The sequence below is a fragment of the Coturnix japonica genome, chromosome 2, assembly GCF_054131305.1.
Source record: "Coturnix japonica strain WE chromosome 2, WE-NBRP24, whole genome shotgun sequence".
In the NCBI taxonomy this organism is placed as follows: Eukaryota; Metazoa; Chordata; class Aves; order Galliformes; family Phasianidae; genus Coturnix; species Coturnix japonica.
This window is the reverse complement of record NC_140664.1, coordinates 139,075,029-139,093,409: the sequence shown is the minus strand read 5'-3', so window position 1 is coordinate 139,093,409 and position 18,381 is coordinate 139,075,029. Positions and strand designations below refer to the sequence as shown.

The following is an 18,381-nucleotide window of genomic DNA, read 5'->3' as shown; positions in this document are numbered from 1 at the left end:
CCCCCCCCAATGGCCCCAATAACTGTGCACCCCAATAACCCGGGTGCTTCAATAATTAGGCACCTGAACAGCCTAGCATGCCAACAGCCGAGCATCTCAATAACTCAGTGCCCTATTAACTGGGTTCCCCAATAACCAAGCATCTCAATAGCATGGACAGCCCAATTTCCCGGGGGCCTCAATAACCAAGCACCCCAATAATCTGGAGCTACATTCATGGGGTACCCCAGTAACCAGGTACAGGCCATAAACAAACCAATAACCCAACAGCACTTCATTAAGTGGTGCACCACAGCAACCAGGTACCCAGTAACTGGGCATCCCAATATACTCTGATCCCAAGAACTGGGCACCCCAATAATGGCACGGCAATAACGTCACACACCAATAACCTGAGATTCCAACAACCCGAACACCCCAATACATTTGCACCCCAAAAAACAGGCACCCCGCGGGGCTGAGTGCCTTAGTTTCCCCATTTGCTGCCCCTCATCCAGCACACAGCGCCCGGCGGTTCGGTTCCCCCAGCGCTGCTCGGCATCCACCAGCTGAGATGCTCCGCTCCGCCCCGTCCCGCCCCCACCGTCACCTTCCGGGCCCACCCCGGCTGCGGTTCCGCCGTCATCGCTCCGGTGCCGCCCCCCCAGCGCCCTCAGCGATGCAGCGGGTGAGACCCCAAACACGGGCCCGATCTCGGTTCCCGCACCCCATCCCAATACCCAAACCGCATCCCAACACCTACACCCCCATCCCGGCACCCGCACCCCCTCCCAGTGCCCGTACCCCATCCCGATACCCGCTCCCCATCCTGGTACCCGCACCCCCCATCCCGATGCCCCAACCCCGTACCCACACCCTATCCTGATACCCGCACCCCAGGCCCATACTCAAACCCCATCCCGGTACCCACACCCTCCCCCCGCCATCTTGATACCCACTTCCCATTCCCTTCCTCACTGCCCATCCCCATCCCCATACCCCATCCCCATCCCCACAGCCCATCCCGGTACCCACAGCTCCATGTCATGGGGAGGGTTCTGGGCACAGGGGGGTCCAGGTACCAGCCGTACCCTCACCCCCCCCTTCCGTCCCCCCCTCCCCCAAAGGCAGCGGTGGCATTCGAGGACGTGGCCGTGTATTTCTCCGCCGAGGAGTGGGCGCTGCTGGCGCAGTGGCAGCGGGATCTGTACCAGGAGGTGATGATGGATAATTACCACCTGGTGGCGTGTCTGGGTAAGGAGCAGCGCTGCGTAGCCCCCCCCCAGTGCCCCCGGCCCCAGGTCCACCTCTGCTCCCAACTGCATCCCAGTTTGCTGCCACAACTAGGAGTGGCACAGCAGCATCCCGCACATGGCAGCCCCATGGCACTGCAGTCCCCAGCCGGTGCCTCATGGGCACCTCGGTGATGGTGACACTGCCGGGACACATCCCTGGGGCCTCAGTGACATTTCTGAGGGCAGCTCGGGGGTCCGGGTGATGGTGATGGTGCCCCGTGGGTGTCTCTGCGGGGTACTGAGGACTCTCACTTCCCCAGACTCCCTCAACAACAAACCCTCCATTGTCCATGGAACGGATCCCAGGGAGACATCACATGGAGGGGACAGAGGGACGCTGGACCCTGCGGGTAATGGTGAGTGTGATGGGACAGAACTGGGGGCAACAGGATGGGGACTGGGGGGGTTGGGCACATAATGGATGTGAGTGCTGAGCTATGTGCTATGATGAGCTGTGCCACAAGCCATGCCATGAGCTGTGCCACAGCCGTGTGCTGTGTGCCTACCCATGTCATCCCATGGGGATGTGGCCCTGACCCAGCGCCTCTACTCCCTGCAGCCCGCTGGGATGAGGACACACCGGGGGATGCCATCCAGGGACACCGTGTGCCGCCAGAACCGGGGTGCCCCCCGCTGAGCCACAACTGGGGTGGGTGGGAGCTGGCGGGTGCTGCGGGGCCGCAGATCTGCGGAGTCTGCGAGCAGAGCTTCGAGGACGTGTCGGCGCTGAGCACACACCAGGCAGAGCATGGGGACCCGACACCCGGCCACGAGTGCGTGATGTGCGGCAGAGTGTTCCGGCACCACCGCAACCTCCTGGCACACAAGAAGCAGCGGGGGCAGCAGCGGCACTCCTGCGGTGAATGCGGCCTCAGCTTCTGCCTGAAGGGTGACCTGCTGCGGCACCGACACCGGCACCGGCGCGACCCGCAGGCTCACGGCGAAGGGCAGATGGCCACAGCACCGCAGCAGTGCCCCGAGTGCAGGCAGCGCTTCGAGGATGAGCTCAGCCTGAGCCGGCACCGCGCGCAGCACGGCGAGGAGCGGCCCTTCATCTGTGGGCGCTGCGGGCGCCGCTTCTCCTGGAAGGAGAGTCTGCAGCTCCACCTGCGCAGCCACGCGCCCGAGCGCCGCCACAAATGCCAGCAGTGCGGCCGAACGTTCAGCCGCAGCGGGAATCTGCTGCTGCACCAACGCGTGCACACGGGTGAGCGGCCCTACGCCTGCACGCAGTGTGACAAAGCCTTCTGCAACAAGGCCAGCCTCACCACGCACCGCCGGCTGCACCGCCGCTGCAGGACCTTCGCCTGCGCGCAGTGCCGCCTCAGCTTCAGCTCCAAAAACAAACTGCACCTGCACCTGCGTGGACATGGTGATGGTGGTGGCCTCGGGGTGGGGGGTGGGCAGCCCTGACCCTGAAGAACCCAATGGGATCCCCCAAAGGACCCCACGAGTGCCTCTGAAGCTTATGAGATGCCCCAAAGAACACTGTGGGATCCCCCAAAGAATCTCATAGGATCCCCTGAAGGACATTTGGAGTTCTCCTGAAGGACCCAATTGGATCCTCTAAAGGACCCAATGAAACTCCTTGAAGGACCCTATGGGATCCCCTGAAGGACTCTGTAGGACATTCGGATTTCTCCTGAAGGATGCTACTGGATCCTCCAAAGGACACTGTGGAATCCTGTAAAGAATCCTATGGGATGCTTTGAGGGACGCTACGGGATCCCCCAGAGGACACTGTGGGACCCCCAAAGGACCTACTACAGCAGTGCCCACCTCATCTGTCCTCATGCCCCTTTCTCTGTCCAAACCCCGTGGCATTGGGGCACCTCTGGTGCATGGTGCCACGTGCCATGGGGTGAAGGTGGATGTTGTTGGGCTCCTGCCCCACACCTGTGCCCTCAGGCCTCCCTTTCCTCTTGCCCCCCAGTACGCAGACTGCTGAAACTCCTCCATTTTTGGGGCCATTCTCTGGGATGACCCTTTTGGAGATGTGCAAAGCTGGGTGCAGTGCCCACGGGGTGCCTGGCTTGGAGAGCCCTGCAGAGACAGGGATGGGGCATCCCTTCCCCAGCTCCCCTCCTCGTGCCCTGTGCCCCCCTTTGCCCTATATCCCCTCTTTGTCCCGTGCCTCCCCAGTATCCCCTGTCCTCACTGAGACTGATGTTCCCTTTCCCGTGCCCTGCGGTGTCCCCGCATCCCGGCAAGCACCGGGCAGCCTTTGTCTGCGCTCCCACACCCCGCGGTCGCCCCTCGAGCGACCCCGGTGAGAGCTGGGGGAGGGCGAGGGAGCGGGGAAAGGGGGTCCACAGTGCGGGAGGCAGCGGAGGAGGGGGAGGGGAAAGGGGGAGAGCAGTGCGACGGGGGGGTGCAGGGTTGGCGTGCAGCTGTGACTCCCCCAAGAAATAGGACCCCTGGCCCTAAAGCACGGACCCAAATAAAAGTGTCTCTTCCCCCCACGTCCCGTGTGAGTTCTGGGTGTGCCTCAAGGGGTGCAGACGGGAGCACATCATGGAACAAATCATGGAAGAATTGGGTTGGAAGGGACCCCACCGCCCTACCCCCACAGTGGGCTGTGTGCCCTCCACCCACTCAGGCTGCCCAGGTCCTCCTCCATGGCCTTGGGCACTCCTGGGGCTGGGATTGCTCTGGGTTACCCATGCCAGAGGATGGGATGGGAATGAGATGGGGTTGGGATGGGATGGGATGGGGACAGGGACAGGGACAGGGATGGGATGGCATGGGGATAGGGACAGGGATGGGGACAGGGATGGGGACGGGGACGGGGATGGGGATGGGATGGGATGGGATGGGATGGGATGGGATGGGATGGGATGGGATGGGATGGGATGGGATGGGGACGGGACGGGGATGGGGATGGGGGTGGGGATGGGGATGGGGATGGGGATGGGGATGGGGATAGGGATTGGGTTGGGTGGCATGGGATGGGATGGAAAGAGGGGAATTACGATCAGCATAGAAAAAGGTCCATCGCTGGGATAACCGGAGCCTTGTTGTGCCCACTGCCCAGCACCCAGCTACTTGTGCCTGGGTTCTTGTTGCAAGCATTCCTAGGTCCCCAGGCGGAGCAGATCCCTCAAGTGGGATTTCCTATTGTCACCCTTAGACCCTGCAATGGAGCCAGAGGAGGACACCCAGGATAGGAGGCACAGGGGAGCCCCCAGCCCCCATGGCACAGGTGAGCTGCAGGACCCTCGGGAGGGGGTTCATCCCCCAGTGCCCAACACGGTTCTTACATGAGGAACCCAAAAGTGGTTTTCTCTTCCCTAGAAAAGGACTGGGCTCATGAGGAGGGACAGGGGAGACCTTATTGCTCTCTATAACTTCCTGAAGGGAGGTTGTAGTGAGCTGGGGGTTGACCTCTTCTCTCGTGTAATCGGTGACAGAACTAGAGGGAATGGTTTTAAGCTGTGCCAGGGGAGATTCAGGCTGGACATTAGGAAGTATTACTTCTCAGAAAGGTTAGTCAGGCATTGGAATACACTGCCCATGGAGGTGGTGGAGTCACCGACCATGGGAGTGTTCAAGAAATGTTTGGATGTTGTGTTGATGAATATGATTTAGCTGGGAAGTATTGGTAATGGTTGGACTAGATGATCATCTAGGTCTTTTCCAACCTTGATAATTCTGTGATTCTGTGAGATTGTGTTGAAAATGGAGCAAGAGGATGAGTCCTACATTAGGTACCTGCAGGATCTGGAGGCAAGGGCCAGAGTCCCCAGCGTCCCCATTGTTCCCTGTACCAGTAAGTGACCAGAGCAGGCAGCTGGGCAGAACTGGGTGCTTGGTGAGACCTGTCAGCTGCCTGGGGACAAAGTTCCATCCCATGGGCTGTGAGGTGTTCTATGGGGATGTGGATGAGCTCCACTGCATCTTTTATTCCTTTAGCAGAGGGTTGTTAGAGTTAGGGTACTATGGTTAGGCTGCAGTTGGACTTAATGATCTTCAAGGTCATTTCCAACCTGGGTAATTCTATGATTCTGTGATAGGAGTGAAAATGAAGATGGTGGTCAAAGCAGAGCCTGAGGATGACTCACACAGTGACCGCTGCTACCATGAGGACCCCCCTGACCCCACTGCTGGTGAGCAGGGCTGGGGGTGCCCACAGTGCCTGAGGCTGTGTTATGGGTTCCTGCATGTGCCCACAGCCCTGTGGTCACCCTGAAGATGGTGATGCCGTCCTGGGGGTGGTGGCACTCTGCCCTGTGCCAGCAGCCTAGGGATAGTGGCACCCCATGGGGGTTACACAGGCCTGGCCTGCTCCACTCAAGCTGGCACAGCCCCACTCTCTGCCCATGCAGGCGAAGCCAGGCCTGAGGTCATTGTAAAGGTGGAGCCGGAGGAGGCGGTGTGCATCGTGTGTCCCCAGTGCCCAGGTGACAAAGGAGCTCTGGGTAAGTGCAGCTGTACCCTGTGTGGCTGTGTGGGGGTGAATGGCTCTGGGTCTGGCAGTGATGTGCTGGGCTGCCCTGCACTGTGGCTCTGGCTGGATGCCCAGGGGGGCTCCATGCCATACCCATGACACCCAGTGTTCCCTTCTGTGGGCAGATGGTGAGAAGCATTCCAAGGAGGAGCTGGAGGATATGGAACCAGAGAGGGCCCTGCAGGCTGTGCCTGGGCACCACATTATCCATGTGGGCACAGGCACAGTGCCTGTCCCACTGGTGAGCACCGCTGGGCACCAACCCACCACAGCCCCCAGCACTGAGCCAGCTGGGCAGCACCGGGGCACTGATTGTCCCTTTGGCTTCAGCGAGTGTGGGAAGAGCTTCCAGCACAGAGGGAACCTCATCACCCACCTGCGTGTGCGCACTGGGGAGCGGCTGTTTGCATGCAGCGTCTGCGCAAAGAGCTTCAATCAGAAGGGTGACCTGATGCGGCACCAACGCACCCACATGGGCGAGAAGCCCTTTGAGTGTACTGTCTGTGGGAAGAGCTTCTGCTCCAAGCAGACCTTCATGCTGCACCAACGCATCCACACTGGGGAGAAGCCCTTCACCTACAGTGACTGCGGGAAGAGCTTCAACCGCAAGGCCAACTTCATCACGCACCAGAAGATCCACCGCGGTGAGCGGCCCTTCGTCTGCACTGAGTGTGGGAAGGGCTTCTGTGCCAAGAGAACTTTCATCCTGCACCAGAAGATCCACGTGGGCGAGCGGCCCTTCGGCTGCTCCCAGTGTGGGAAAAGTTTCAGCCGCAACGGCAACCTGACGCAGCACCACCGCATCCACACCGGTGAGCTGCCCTTCGCCTGCACCAACCGTGGGAAGAGCTTCAGCCACAACGGTGAGCTGATCAAACACCGGCGCATCCACGCGGGGGAGCGGCCCTTCGTCTGCACCGACTGTGGGAAGAGCTTCAAGTACAAAGGAAACCTGCGGACGCACCGCCTGACGCGCACGGTGCAGCGTCTACCCCTGCACCGAGTGCGGCCGGGTCTTCAGGCACAGGAAGGAGCTGAGCGGGCACCAAGGCGCGCACGCCGGGGTGAGGGTCCTGTCCTGCTACCGCCCCTTATTCCCCGAGCATCCGCTGCTCGTGCCCCGCACGCAGATGCAGCTGCCGCTCTCCAAGTGCGAGTAGGAGGAGCGCACAGACGGAGCGGGAGGAGCCCAGAATCACAGAATCACAGAATCACAGAATGACCCGGGTTGGAAGGAACTTCAAGAATCATGTAGTTCCAACCCCCAGTGGAAGCAGTGGAGCAGTGGAACGGGAGCGGCGGGACGCAGCCGCGCAGCGGTGTCGGTGTCGCGGAGCAGCTGCGCGTTCACGGAGCGTGGTGCTCAGCCGGGGGAGCGCTCCGGGCGGTGTGTGCCATAACGGCACCGAGCGCGCATCTCCCACAGCCCGACGCCGCATCCAACCCGACCTTCACCACCGGCAGGGACGGGAACCTCGCGGCGCGTCCCATCGCCCCAGCGCGAAGGGACTTTCCGTAACCCCGAGCTGCCGGGGCTGCGGTGTACGGGAGCCCCCGCCGGAGCCTCGGCTGGGAGGTAGTAAGCCTCGGGAACCGCGCGCCCTTAATGCTCCACTCGCGGTTTCTTTTTCTGAGTTGGAAACGAATAAAAAGCGAAACCGACCGCGGGGAGCGGGTCTGCCGGCAGAGTGTGCTGCTGCCCCAGCCAAGGGACGCGCGAGCGCATCCCTGCAGCTGAACCAGCGCAGCCACGCGTGAGCTCCGCTGCAGCTCCGCACCGTGCTCTCCAAACGCCGTCGCGTTACTCACCGCCCGCGCCGTGTTTCCCGGAGGCGCAGTGTCCGATGGCCACCAGAACTTAGCGAAAAGCCCTGCCAAAGCCTTGTGCCCTCAGAAAGAGCCTCCCACCACCAGGCTTTAAACTCCCACCCATCCCAAACCATTCCATAATCCTAAGGTTTATCAAACGTTTCTCCCTGCCTTTCGATCTCAGCAGCGTAAAGTGCAGTTACACTTCAGGGATGCGCTTGGAGGCTCAGGGGGGTCTGAGGGCTGTGCTGCCAAGAACAGTGAGGAGTGAATGGTGACAGTGAATGTGTGAACACAGAGCTCTCTGCCTCCTCAACCACCTGCTATTTTTCAGAAAAAACCAAAGTGTTGGTGGCTGCAGCCATGACGAGTCTGGATGTTCATTAATCGAGCCCTTCCACTTCTATCAGTGACCATCCCCAATACAGGAGAAAAGCAGAGGTCCAGTGACCTCAGGCCGTCCAGCAGCTCCTGGGCTGCAGTTTGAGCCCAGCACCGTGTGCTGTCCCAGCAGCACTGAGCACAGCAAGGCTCGGTCCCCTCACAGTCCACAGGCCACAGCTGCTCCCAGTGTCCTCAGAGCCCAGCAGCACCCAGAGCCCTTCTGCAGAGCTGCTCCCAGCATTGTCCCCAGCAGAAGCAGCACATCCTGAGCCCTCTTCCTCAACTCAGCACTGAGAGCAGGGCTGGGGTTGAGGGGGGCCAGGACACACATCCTGGTGAGGAGGGGATGATCGGGGGCTGCAGGGAATGGCTGCTGGGGAGCTGCCCCTGGTGCAGAGCTGAGGCTCTCTGCCTCCCTGTGCTCACACTTTTGTTTTCTGCAGTGCCTGGAACACGGTGCATTTACAGGAATAATATTTTGTGCAGCCTTTGGCCTCACCCTGTGTGTATGATGGTGACAGGTGGCTCTCTTGGATCCATCCTGGCCCTCCCCTGGCACAAGCTGAGTGCCAGCTGAGTGCTCCACAAACGGCACCTGGCTATTTGTGGAGCAGCTATATGTGATCCCGGCACTGCCCTCCGGCTGACACTGCCTATAAAAGTTATGCTGAGCTGCACAGCAGTTCCAGACCCGGCACTTCTGTGCAGGAGGACAGCAGGAACAGCACAAGCGCAGCAGTCAGAGCTGGGGACACAGCACAAAGCTGCTTGGGTGAGTTGCCTGCAGCTCTGCTGCCACTGCTGGGGGAAATTCCGAGGATGTGGAATCTGCTTTCAAGGGGTGGGCTCTGATTTCCATGGACATGAAAGATGAAGTCCATGGAGATGGGTAATTTTGAAGACATTTGGCTTTCTGCAAGCACACACGGCTGTGGGACTGACTTGAGTCCCCAGAGATCATCTGTGTCACCCGCATTAGCACAGGGAGAAAAGCAGAGGAGGTTTGTGCCATTCAAACCAAAAATTTCTGTCACCTTCCAGGCTCCCCGAGTGCCTGTGAGTGCTCTCCCAATGGCAGGATGTCAAAGCACTGGTGAGTGTCTCCCTCATTGCATGGTTGTGTGTATCTTGAGGCTGCCTCCCATCTCCCCACTCTGAGAGCCACACACAGCGAGGCTGAGGGCGGATGGGGGCAGTGGTGTCCGATAGGTGCAGCCTGAGACGCAGCACAGGGGGTAATGCTGTAACCCCAAACCCCGCTGTCCCTGTGCCTGTGTCTTGGAGCCCGTGTCCCACTGGCACCATGAAGGGCAGGAAACGGCCCGATGCTGCACAAACAGCACTGTGAGTTTTGCTCAGTGCGTGACTTCTTGGAAAAGGAGTGGTTCAGCCGCGGCTTTTGTTCACCCAGTGCAGTCCTGGGTCACAGGGGAGCTGTGAGATCTCTTTTGCTTTCTGTTTTTGCTGTCAGACAAGTACTGGGTAGCAGCCCTTTGAGGGCGCCTGGGACTGAGCAGCCCTGGGGTCCCTCAGGGCCACACGTTCCTCCTGATAGTCCTGAGGACCACTGCTGGTGGTTCCGGGACACCTTCCCTTGCAGCCCTGAGCACCTCCACCTGGGAGCTGGTTCATGGCCAGCAGGGGCTGTCCCGGCACCGTGGGTCTCACACATGTCTGTGGTTGTTCCCCAGGATCCCAGCTGAGCATCATCCTCGTGGGCAAGACAGGGAGTGGGAAGAGTGCGACAGGGAACACCATCCTTGCAAGGAAGGCATTTCATTCTTCTTTGTCAGCACAGTCAGAAACCCAACAGTACAGCAAAGCTGAAGGCAACGTCGCTGGAAGACCAATTGAAGTAGTCGACACTCCTGGCCTATTTGATACAAGGGAAGCCAACGAAAGAACCGCTGAAAAGATAAAGAATGCCTTTCGGTACCTCTATGCAGGGGTCCATGCCATCATCCTGGTGATGCAGCTGGGCCGAATCACTGAGGAAGAGCAGAAAGTGGCTGAATGGGTGACCAAGATTTTCCATACTAAAGCAGAGAAGTACACAATCCTGCTGTTCACTCGAGCAGAAGAGCTGGAGCGACCCGAAGATCTGAAGGATTTCATAGAAGGGAGCCCATACCTGAAGGATCTGGCAAGAAAGTGTGGGAATCGCTACATTGGTTTCAGCAACAGAGCTAGTGAAGAGGTGAGGGATGGGCAGGTTGCAAAGCTCATCCGCATGATTGATGCTATGGTGGAGAAGAACTATCCTGCTCCACATTACACCCGAGAGATGCTGGAGGAAGACACACGGACATTCTTTGAGAAGTTCTGTACCATCCTGTAGGCAGTGAGGGGTCGGTCTGGGAGGAGACGTCTCCTCCGTTGTGCCGTCCCTGCAGTGCTCTGAAGATGACGCTCTCCTCGCTCGATTGCAGTTCCATTCTTCCCACTCCATGCTCCGTGCTTTTTCTCACCCTGTGTTGCTGCTTTCCCTGCGGGCTTCAGGTGCTCAATGTGTGTGTGCCTCTGCGTCGCTGAGCTCTACTGCTCTCAACACCGCTGCACTGCTGCTCTCTGTCACGCTGCCATGGCCGCTGCCGGTGCCGTGGCTTTCGGACTCTGCCTTCATGGGGTAATGTGGGGTGTGCTGTGCAGTGCTGGGCATGATGGAGCTCTCAATAAATGCTGACCATACTGTGTTGTGGAAAACCTGTCCGAGATCCATTTCTCATCCACACAGGGCGTGGGAAGCAGCTGTGACTAGGCAGGGTTGGCAAACCCACAGTGTGGCTAAGAATGGGGCTGCAGTTTTCGCCCAGTGCCGTGTGCTGCCCCGGCAGCACTGAGCGCAGTGCGGTTCCATCCCCTCGCAGCTCCTGCAGGGCTTTGTGGTCACACATGTTTCCACCTGAGCCTGCCCAGCTCTCTTTTCTCCCAGTTGAGCCACCCCAGGCACTGCACCAGCTCGGTGATCCCGTGTTGCTCTCTCCCCAGTGTGTCCCAGGCTCTCCTGTGCTGGGGGGCTCAGAGCTGGACCCAGTGCTCCTGGTGCTGCTGCACCATTGCTGAGCAGAGAGTGGGACAACGCTTATCCCACTACTGGCATCGCCAGCCCAGCACAGCTCGTACAATCTCAGCTTTTGTCCAAAGGCCACAGCTGCTCACAGTGCCCTCGGAGCCCAGCAGCACCCAGAGCCCTTCTGCAGAGCTGCTCCCAGCATTGCCCCCAGCAGAAACAGAACATCCTGAGCCCTCTTCCTCAGCTCAGCACTGAGAGCAGGGCTGGGGTCAATGGGGGCCGGGACATGCATCTTGGTGAGGAGGGGATGATCGGGGGCTGCAGGGAATGGCTCCTGGGGAGCTGCCCCTGGTGCAGAGCTGAAACTCTCTGCCTCCCTGTGCTCACACTTTCATTTTCTGCAGTGCCTGGAACACGGTGCATTTACAGGAATAGCATTTTGTGCAGCCTTTGGCCTCACCCTGTGTGTATGATGGTGACAGGGGGCTCTCTTGGGTCAGGGCCTCCCTCAGAGCAGCACATGTCAACATTTTTGGAGAGGATCCATCCTGACCCTCCCCTGGCACAAGCTGAGGCCATATGCAGACAAAATGGATGTATTTCTTTGGTATCCCCTTCTGAAAAGAGCCGTTGCCAATTCCTATGGGGTAACTGTGTTTTTCCCTGCTGCTCCCTGAGCTGGCAGTGCCCCCAGCCCTTCTCTGTCCCACAGCAACCCCTGCTCAGCAATATCTCATGGCTGTCCCTATCTCACTCTCCCAAGTCTGGCCTGGCTCACAGAGCCCACAGCCCCGAGTGCAGCCTCACCCATCCACACACTGCACTCCTTCCCTTGCTCCCTGATCCCTTACACATCGTTCCCTGGGAAAAAGATCACTCTGGGTATTTTGCTGTCTCCTCATCGCAGCCTCAGTCAGACCTGCTTGGAAGGACAGCGATGGGCTGAAGTCACTGCTCAGGCTGAGCCCTGTTTCCTCACACAAAGGTGATCTTTGCCCCCCACCTCCGTTCGCTTATCGCTGCAGTTTCTGCAGTTGGCCAGCAGTGGATCAGCACAGGAGCTCCTGCAGCACTTCAAACCTGGCTGTTTGTGGAGCAGCTATCTGTGATCCCAGCACTGCCCACTTCCTGATGACACTGCCTATAAAAGCTCTGCTGAGCTGCACAGCAGTTCCAGACCCGGCACTTCTGTGCAGGAGGACAGCAGGAACAGCACAAGCGCAGCAGTCAGAGCTGGGGACACAGCACAGAGCTGCTTGGGTGAGTTGCCTGCAGCTCTGCTGCCACTGCTGGGGGAAATTCCGAGGATGTGGAATCTGCTTTCAAGGGGTGGGCTCTGATCTCCATGGATAAGGGTCAGTCAATATCTCTTTCCAAAGACGAAGTCCATGGAGATGGGTAATTTTGAAGATATTTGGCTTTTGGCATGCACACACGGCTGTGGGACTATCCTGAGTCCCCAGAGATCATCTGTGTCACCCCCATTAGCACAGGGAGAAAAGCAGAAGAGGTTTTTGCCATTCTCACCAAAAACTTCTGTCACCTTCCAGGCTCCCCGTGTGCCTGTGAGTGCTCTCCCAATGGCAGGATGTCAAAGCACTGGTGAGTATCTCCCTTATTGCATGGTTGTGTGTATCCTGAGGCTGCCTCCCATCTCCCCGCTCTGAGAGCCACACACAGAGAGGCTGAGGGCGGATGGGGGCAGTGGTGTCCGATAGATGCAGCCTGAGACGCAGCACAGGGGGTAATGCTGTAACCCCAAACCCCTCTGTCCCTGTGCCTGTGTCATGGAGCCCGTGTCCCACTGGCACCATGAAGGGCAGGAAACGGCTCGAGGGACAATGCTGCACAAACAGCACTGTGAGTTTTGCTCAGTGTGTGACTTCCTGGAAAAGGAGTGGTTCAGCCCCGGCTTTTGTTCACCCAGTGCAGTCCTGGGTCACAGGGGAGCTATGAGATCTCTTTTGCTTTCTATTTTAGCTGTCAGACAAGTACTGGGTGGAAGCCCTTTGAGGGCTCCTGTAACTGAGCAGCCCTGGGGTCCCTCAGGGCCACACGTTCCTCCTGATAGTCCTGAGGACCACTGCTGGTGGTTCCGGGACACCTTCCCTTGTGGCCCTGGGTACCTCCACCTGGGAGCTGGTTCATGGCCAGCAGGGGCTGTCCCGGCACCGTGGGTCTCACACATGTCTGTGGTTGTTCCCCAGGATCCCAGCTGAGCATCATCCTTGTGGGCAAGACGGGGAGTGGGAAGAGTGCGACAGGGAACACCATCCTTGCAAGGAAGGCATTTCGTTCTTCTTTGTCAGCACAGTCGGAAACAAAACAGTACAACAAAGCTGAAGGCTACGTCGCTGGAAGACCAATTGAAGTAGTCGACACTCCTGGCCTATTTGATACAAGGGAAGTCAACGAAAGAACCGCTAAAAAGATAAAGAATGCATTTCGGAACCTCTATGCAGGGGTCCATGCCATCATCCTGGTGATGCAGCTGGGCCGAATCACTGAGGAAGAGCAGGAAGTGGCTGAGTGGGTGACCAATATTTTCCATACTAAAGCAGAGAAGTACACAATCCTGCTGTTCACTCGAGCAGAAGAGCTGGAGCGACCCGAAGATCTGAAGGATTTCATAGAAGGGAGCCCATACCTGAAGGATCTGGCAAGAAAGTGTGGGAATCGCTACATTGGTTTCAGCAACAGAGCTAGTGAAGAGGTGAGGGATGGGCAGGTTGCAGAGCTTATCTGCATGATCGATGCCATGGTGGAGAAGAACTATCCTGATCCACATTACACCCGAGAGATGCTGGAGGAAGACACACGGACATTCTTTGAGAAGTTCTGTACCATCCTGTAGGCAGTGAGGGGTCGGTCTGGGAGGAGACGTCTCCTCCGTTGTGCCGTCCCTGCAGTGCTCTGAAGATGACGCTCTCCTCGCTCGCTTGCAGTTCCATTCTTCCCACTCCATGCTCCGTGCTTTTTCTCACCCTGTGTTGCTGCTTTCCCTGCGGGCTTCAGGTGCTCAATGTGTGTGTGCCTCTGCGTCGCTGAGCTCTACTGCTCTCAACACCGCTGCACTGCTGCTCTCTGTCACGCTGCCATGGCCGCTGCCGGTGCCGTGGCTTTCGGACTCTGCCTTCATGGGGTAATGTGGGGCGTGCTGTGCAGTGCTGGGCATGATGGAGCTCTCAATAAATGCTGACCATACTGTGTTGTGGAAAACCTGTCCGAGATCCATTTCTCATCCACACAGGGCGTGGGAAGCTACTGTGACTAGGCAGGGTTGGCAGACCCACAGTGTGGCTTAGAATGGGGCTGCAGTTTTCGCCCAGTGCCGTGTGCTGCCCCGGCAGCACTGAGCGCAGTGCGGTTCCATCCCCTCGCAGCTCCTGCAGGGCTTTGTGGTCACACATGTTTCCACCTGAGCCTGCCCAGCTCTCTTTTCTCCCAGTTGAGCCACCCCAGGCACTGCACCAGCTCGGTGATCCCGTGTTGCTCTCTCCCCAGTGTGTCCCAGGCTCTCCTGTGCTGGGGGCTCAGAGCTGGACCCAGTGCTCCTGGTGCTGCTGCACCATTGCTGAGCAGAGAGTGGGATAACGCTTATCCCACTACTGGCATCGCCAGCCCAGCCCAGCTCGTACAATCTCAGTCTTTGTCCAAAGGCCACAGCTGCTCACAGTGCCCTCGGAGCCCAGCAGCACCCAGAGCCCTTCTGCAGAGCTGCTCCCAGCATTGCCCCCAGCAGAAACAGAACATCCTGAGCCCTCTTCCTCAGCTCAGCACTGAGAGCAGGGCTGGGGTCAATGGGGGCCGGGACATGCATCTTGGTGAGGAGGGGATGATCGGGGGCTGCAGGGAATGGCTCTTGGGGAGCTGCCCCTGGTGCAGAGCTGAGGCTCTCTGCCTCCCTGTGCTCACACTTTCATTTTCTGCAGTGCCTGGAACACGGTGCATTTACAGGAATAGCATTTTGTGCAGCCTTTGGCCTCACCCTGTGTGTCTGTTGGTGATAGGAGGCTCTCTTGGGTCAGGGCCTCCCTCAGAGCAGCACATGTCAACATTTTTGGAGAGGATCCATCCTGACCCTCCCCTGGCACAAGCTGAGGCCATATGCAGACAAAATGGATGTATTTCTTTGGTATCCCCTTCTGAAAAGAGCCGTTGCCAATTCCTATGGGGTAACTGTGTTTTTCCCTGCTGCTCCCTGAGCTGGCAGTGCCCCCAGCCCTTCTCTGTCCCACAGCAACCCCTGCTCAGCAATATCTCATGGCTGTCCCTATCTCACTCTCCCAAGTCTGGCCTGGCTCACAGAGCCCACAGCCCCGAGTGCAGCCTCACCCATCCACACACTGCACTCCTTCCCTTGCTCCCTGATCCCTTACACATCGTTCCCTGGGAAAAAGATCACTCTGGGTATTTTGCTGTCTCCTCATCGCAGCCTCAGTCAGACCTGCTTGGAAGGAGAGCGATGGGCTGAAGTCACTGCTCAGGCTGAGCCCTGTTTCCTCACACAAAGGTGATCTTTGCCCCCCACCTCCGTTCGCTTATCGCTGCAGTTTCTGCAGATGGCCAGCAGTGGATCAGCACAGGAGCCACTTGTGGGCTCTCTTGGGTCAGGGTCTCCATCAGAGCAGCACATGATAACATTTTTGGAGAGGATCCATCCTGGCCCTCCCCTGGCACAAGCTGAGTGCCAGCTGAGTGCTCCGCAAACAGCACCTGGCTATTTGTGGAGCAGCTACCTGTGATCCCAGCACTGCCCTCTTCCTGATGACACTGCCTATAAAACCTCTGCTGAGCTGCACAGCAGTTCCAGACCCGGCACTTCTGTGCAGGAGGAGAGCAGGAACAGCACAAGCGCAGCAGTCAGAGCTGGGGACACAGCACAAAGCTGCTTGGGTGAGTTGCCTGCAGCTCTGCTGCCACTGCTGGGGGAAATTCCGAGGATGCGGAATCTGCTTTCAAGGGGTGGGCTCTGATCTCCATGGATAAGGGTCAGCCAATATCTCTTTCCAAAGATAAAGTCCATGGAGATGGGTAATTTTGAAGACATTTGATTTCTGCAAGCACACATGGCTGTGGGACTATTCTGAGTCCCTAGATTTCATCTGTGTCACCTCCATTAGCACAGGGAGAAAAGCAGAGGAGGTTTGTGCCATTCTCACCAAAAACTTCTGTCACCTTCCAGGCTCCCCGTGTGCCTGTGAGTGCTCTCCCAATGGCAGGATGTCAAAGCACTGGTGAGTGTCTCCCTCATTGCATGGTTTTGTGTATCTTGAGGCTGCCTCCCATCTCCCCGCTCTGAGAGCCACACACAGCGAGGCTGAGGGCGGATGGGGCAGTGGTGTCCAGTGGGTGCAGCCTGAGACGCAGCACAGGGGGTAATGCTGTAACCCCAAACCCAGCTGTCCCTGTGCCTGTGTCATGGAGCCCGTGCCCCACTGGCACCATGAAGGGCAGGAAACGGCTCGAGGGACAATGCTGCACAAACAGCACTGTGAGTTTTGCTCAGTGCGTGACTTCTTGGAAAAGGAGTGGTTCAGCCGCGGCTTTTGTTCACCCAGTGCAGTCCTGGGTCACAGGGGAGCTGTGAGATCTCTTTTACTTTCTGTTTTTGCTGTCAGACAAGTACTGGGTAGCAGCCCTTTGAGGCAGCCCTGCAGTCCCTCAGGACCATATGTTCCTCCTGATAGTCCTGAGGACCACTGCTGGTGGCTCGGGGACACCTTCCCTTGAGGTCCCTCCACCTGGGAGCCAGCATGTGGCCAGCAGGGGCTGTCCCAGCTGTCTGTCCCAGCCCCTGCTGGTCTCACACACGTCTGTGGTTGTTTCCCAGGATCCAAGCTGAGCATCATCCTTGTGGGCAAGACGGGGAGTGGGAAGAGTGCGACGGGGATCACCATCCTTGGGAAGAAGGCATTTCCTTCTTCTTTGTCAGCACAGTCAGAAACCCAACAGTACAACAAAGCTGAAGGCAATGTTACTGGAAGACCAATTGAAGTTGTCGACACTCCTGGCCTATCTAGTAACTGGGATGCCAACAAAATAACAGCTGAAATGATTAAGAATGCCTTTCAATTCCTCTCTGAAGGGGTCCATGCCATCATCCTGGTGATGCAGCTGGGCCGAATCACTATGGAAGATCAGGAAGTGGTCGAGTGGGTGACCAAGATTTTCCAAACTAAAGTAATGAAGTACACAATCCTGCTGTTCACTCGAGCAGAAGAGCTGGAGCGTCCCGAAGACCTGATGGGTTTCATAGAAGGGGACACATACCTCATAGGCCTGGCAGGAAAGTGTGGGAATCGCTACATTGGTTTCAGCAACAGAGCTAGCGAAGAGGTGAGGGATGGGCAGGTTGCAAAGCTCATCCACATGATCGATGCCATGGTGGAGCAGAACTATCCTGATCCACATTACACCCGAGAGATGCTGGAGGAAGACACACGGACATTCTTTGAGAAGCTCTGTACCATCCTGTAGGCAGTGAGGGGTCGGTCTGGGAGGAGACGTCTCCTCCGTTGTGCCGTCCCTGCAGTGCTCTGAAGATGACACTCTCCTCGCTCACTTCCATCCTTCTCCCTCCACGCCTCATGCTTTCCCCTGCCCTGTGTTGCTGCTTTCCCAGCGGGCTTCAGGTGCTCAATGTGTGTGTGCTGCTGCGTCACTGCACTCTGCTGCTCTCAGCACCGATGTGCTGCCGCTCTCCTCCCCAGCCCTGCAGACATGGATGAGCTGAGACAGATGGGAACGTCGGGGCTGTGAGATGTGCCCTTCGGGGAGGGCCCGGCACGGAGCGGTGCTGCGGAGCTGGGAGCCGTTGGCTGCCCTGCTGAGAGCCGGGCTGGAAGGAACCGTGCGGGGCTGGGGGGCTCTGCCTTCATGGGGTGATGCGGGGCGTGCTGTGCACTGCTGGGCATGAAGGAGCTCTCAATAATCGCTGACCTTGCTGTGTTGTGGAAAACCTGTCCCAGATCCATCTCTCATCTACACAGGGTGTGGCTGTCTGTTCTTTTACTGTGCTGAGTCAGGTGCTTGTCAATCCTTCTCGAAGCAGACGCAGCCCCAGGCAGTGGTGGAGTTTTCTTTACAGGGATGTTTACAAAATCATCACCACTTATCATATGCATTTGTTTGCTATAATTCATCATCGCTTCCAACCGCTTCCCTCATTGAGGGATTCCCGCGGCAACATGGCGGCCGCTGCTCGTGTTTGGGCAGCTCTCATGAGAGCAGGTGACGCAGTGTGGGTGCTGCCAGGGGAACGGTGGGGGAGCCACGCCCCCTGCCTATAAAAGGCTTCCAAGAGGGCCTTGACCTGCAACGGAGAGGAGGAGGAGAAGGGTGAGGAGCGCCGAGGTGGGACTGTTTGGCAAGGTGTGAGCGGTGCTGGTGTCAGCAATACAGCTGTGGAGAGCCAGACTGAGGGCTAAGTATGGGCATGAGGGTGAATAATG

The 18,381-nt window shown here is 58.1% G+C and overlaps 3 protein-coding genes across 5 annotated transcripts; all 3 read left to right on the top strand.

Annotated features, from left to right (window-relative positions):
• Positions 1–516: 516 nt before the first annotated feature.
• LOC107308661 (uncharacterized) lies at positions 517–6,951 on the top strand. The gene is made up of 10 exons (XM_085539269.1): positions 517–667; positions 1,107–1,233; positions 1,535–1,630; positions 1,834–2,686; positions 3,208–3,543; positions 4,309–4,378; positions 4,941–5,043; positions 5,288–5,380; positions 5,600–5,692; positions 5,751–6,951. The coding sequence occupies exons 1-10, from the start codon at positions 554–556 to the stop codon at positions 6,941–6,943; spliced, it is 3,078 nt and encodes a 1,025-aa protein (XP_085395395.1). The 5' UTR covers positions 517–553; the 3' UTR covers positions 6,944–6,951.
• A 1,455-nt stretch (positions 6,952–8,406) lies between these two features.
• Positions 8,407–14,146, top strand: LOC107308660 (GTPase IMAP family member 7-like). Of its 3 annotated transcripts, none has more exons than XM_085540811.1 (3): positions 8,407–8,686; positions 8,956–9,007; positions 9,606–10,617. In XM_085540811.1, the coding sequence occupies exons 1-3, from the start codon at positions 8,579–8,581 to the stop codon at positions 10,250–10,252; spliced, it is 807 nt and encodes a 268-aa protein (XP_085396937.1). In that variant the 5' UTR covers positions 8,407–8,578; the 3' UTR covers positions 10,253–10,617. The 3 variants fall into 3 exon arrangements, with proteins under 3 accessions (XP_085396937.1, XP_085396936.1, XP_085396935.1); XM_085540810.1 differs by lacking the exons at positions 8,956–9,007; positions 9,606–10,617 and adding exons at positions 12,478–12,529; positions 13,135–14,146 and having other exon boundaries at positions 8,542–8,686; XM_085540809.1 differs by lacking the exons at positions 8,407–8,686; positions 8,956–9,007; positions 9,606–10,617 and adding exons at positions 12,103–12,187; positions 12,478–12,529; positions 13,135–14,146.
• Positions 14,147–15,580: 1,434 nt separating this feature from the next.
• Positions 15,581–17,667, top strand: LOC146762201 (GTPase IMAP family member 7-like). Its single transcript, XM_085540812.1, has 3 exons — positions 15,581–15,823; positions 16,113–16,164; positions 16,761–17,667. The coding sequence occupies exons 1-3, from the start codon at positions 15,695–15,697 to the stop codon at positions 17,405–17,407; spliced, it is 828 nt and encodes a 275-aa protein (XP_085396938.1). The 5' UTR covers positions 15,581–15,694; the 3' UTR covers positions 17,408–17,667.
• Positions 17,668–18,381: the final 714 nt, after the last annotated feature.

Bases quoted from the DNA above. Each gene is read 5' to 3' on its own strand.
- LOC146762201 (XM_085540812.1), top strand. From the start codon at position 15,695: ATGACACTGCCTATAAAACCTCTGCTGAGCTGCACAGCAGTTCCAGAC. The intron at 15,824-16,112 runs GTGAGTTGCCTG...GTCACCTTCCAG, and splicing joins CACAGCACAAAGCTGCTTGG to GCTCCCCGTGTGCCTGTGAG. The intron at 16,165-16,760 runs GTGAGTGTCTCC...GTTGTTTCCCAG, and splicing joins GGCAGGATGTCAAAGCACTG to GATCCAAGCTGAGCATCATC.
- LOC107308661 (XM_085539269.1), top strand. From the start codon at position 554: ATGCTCCGCTCCGCCCCGTCCCGCCCCCACCGTCACCTTCCGGGCCCA. The intron at 5,381-5,599 runs GTGAGCAGGGCT...CTGCCCATGCAG, and splicing joins CCCCCCTGACCCCACTGCTG to GCGAAGCCAGGCCTGAGGTC. The intron at 5,693-5,750 runs GTAAGTGCAGCT...TGGGTCTGGCAG, and splicing joins AGGTGACAAAGGAGCTCTGG to TGATGTGCTGGGCTGCCCTG.
- LOC107308660 (XM_085540810.1), top strand. From the start codon at position 8,579: ATGCTGAGCTGCACAGCAGTTCCAGACCCGGCACTTCTGTGCAGGAGG. The intron at 8,687-12,477 runs GTGAGTTGCCTG...GTCACCTTCCAG, and splicing joins CACAGCACAAAGCTGCTTGG to GCTCCCCGTGTGCCTGTGAG. The intron at 12,530-13,134 runs GTGAGTATCTCC...GTTGTTCCCCAG, and splicing joins GGCAGGATGTCAAAGCACTG to GATCCCAGCTGAGCATCATC.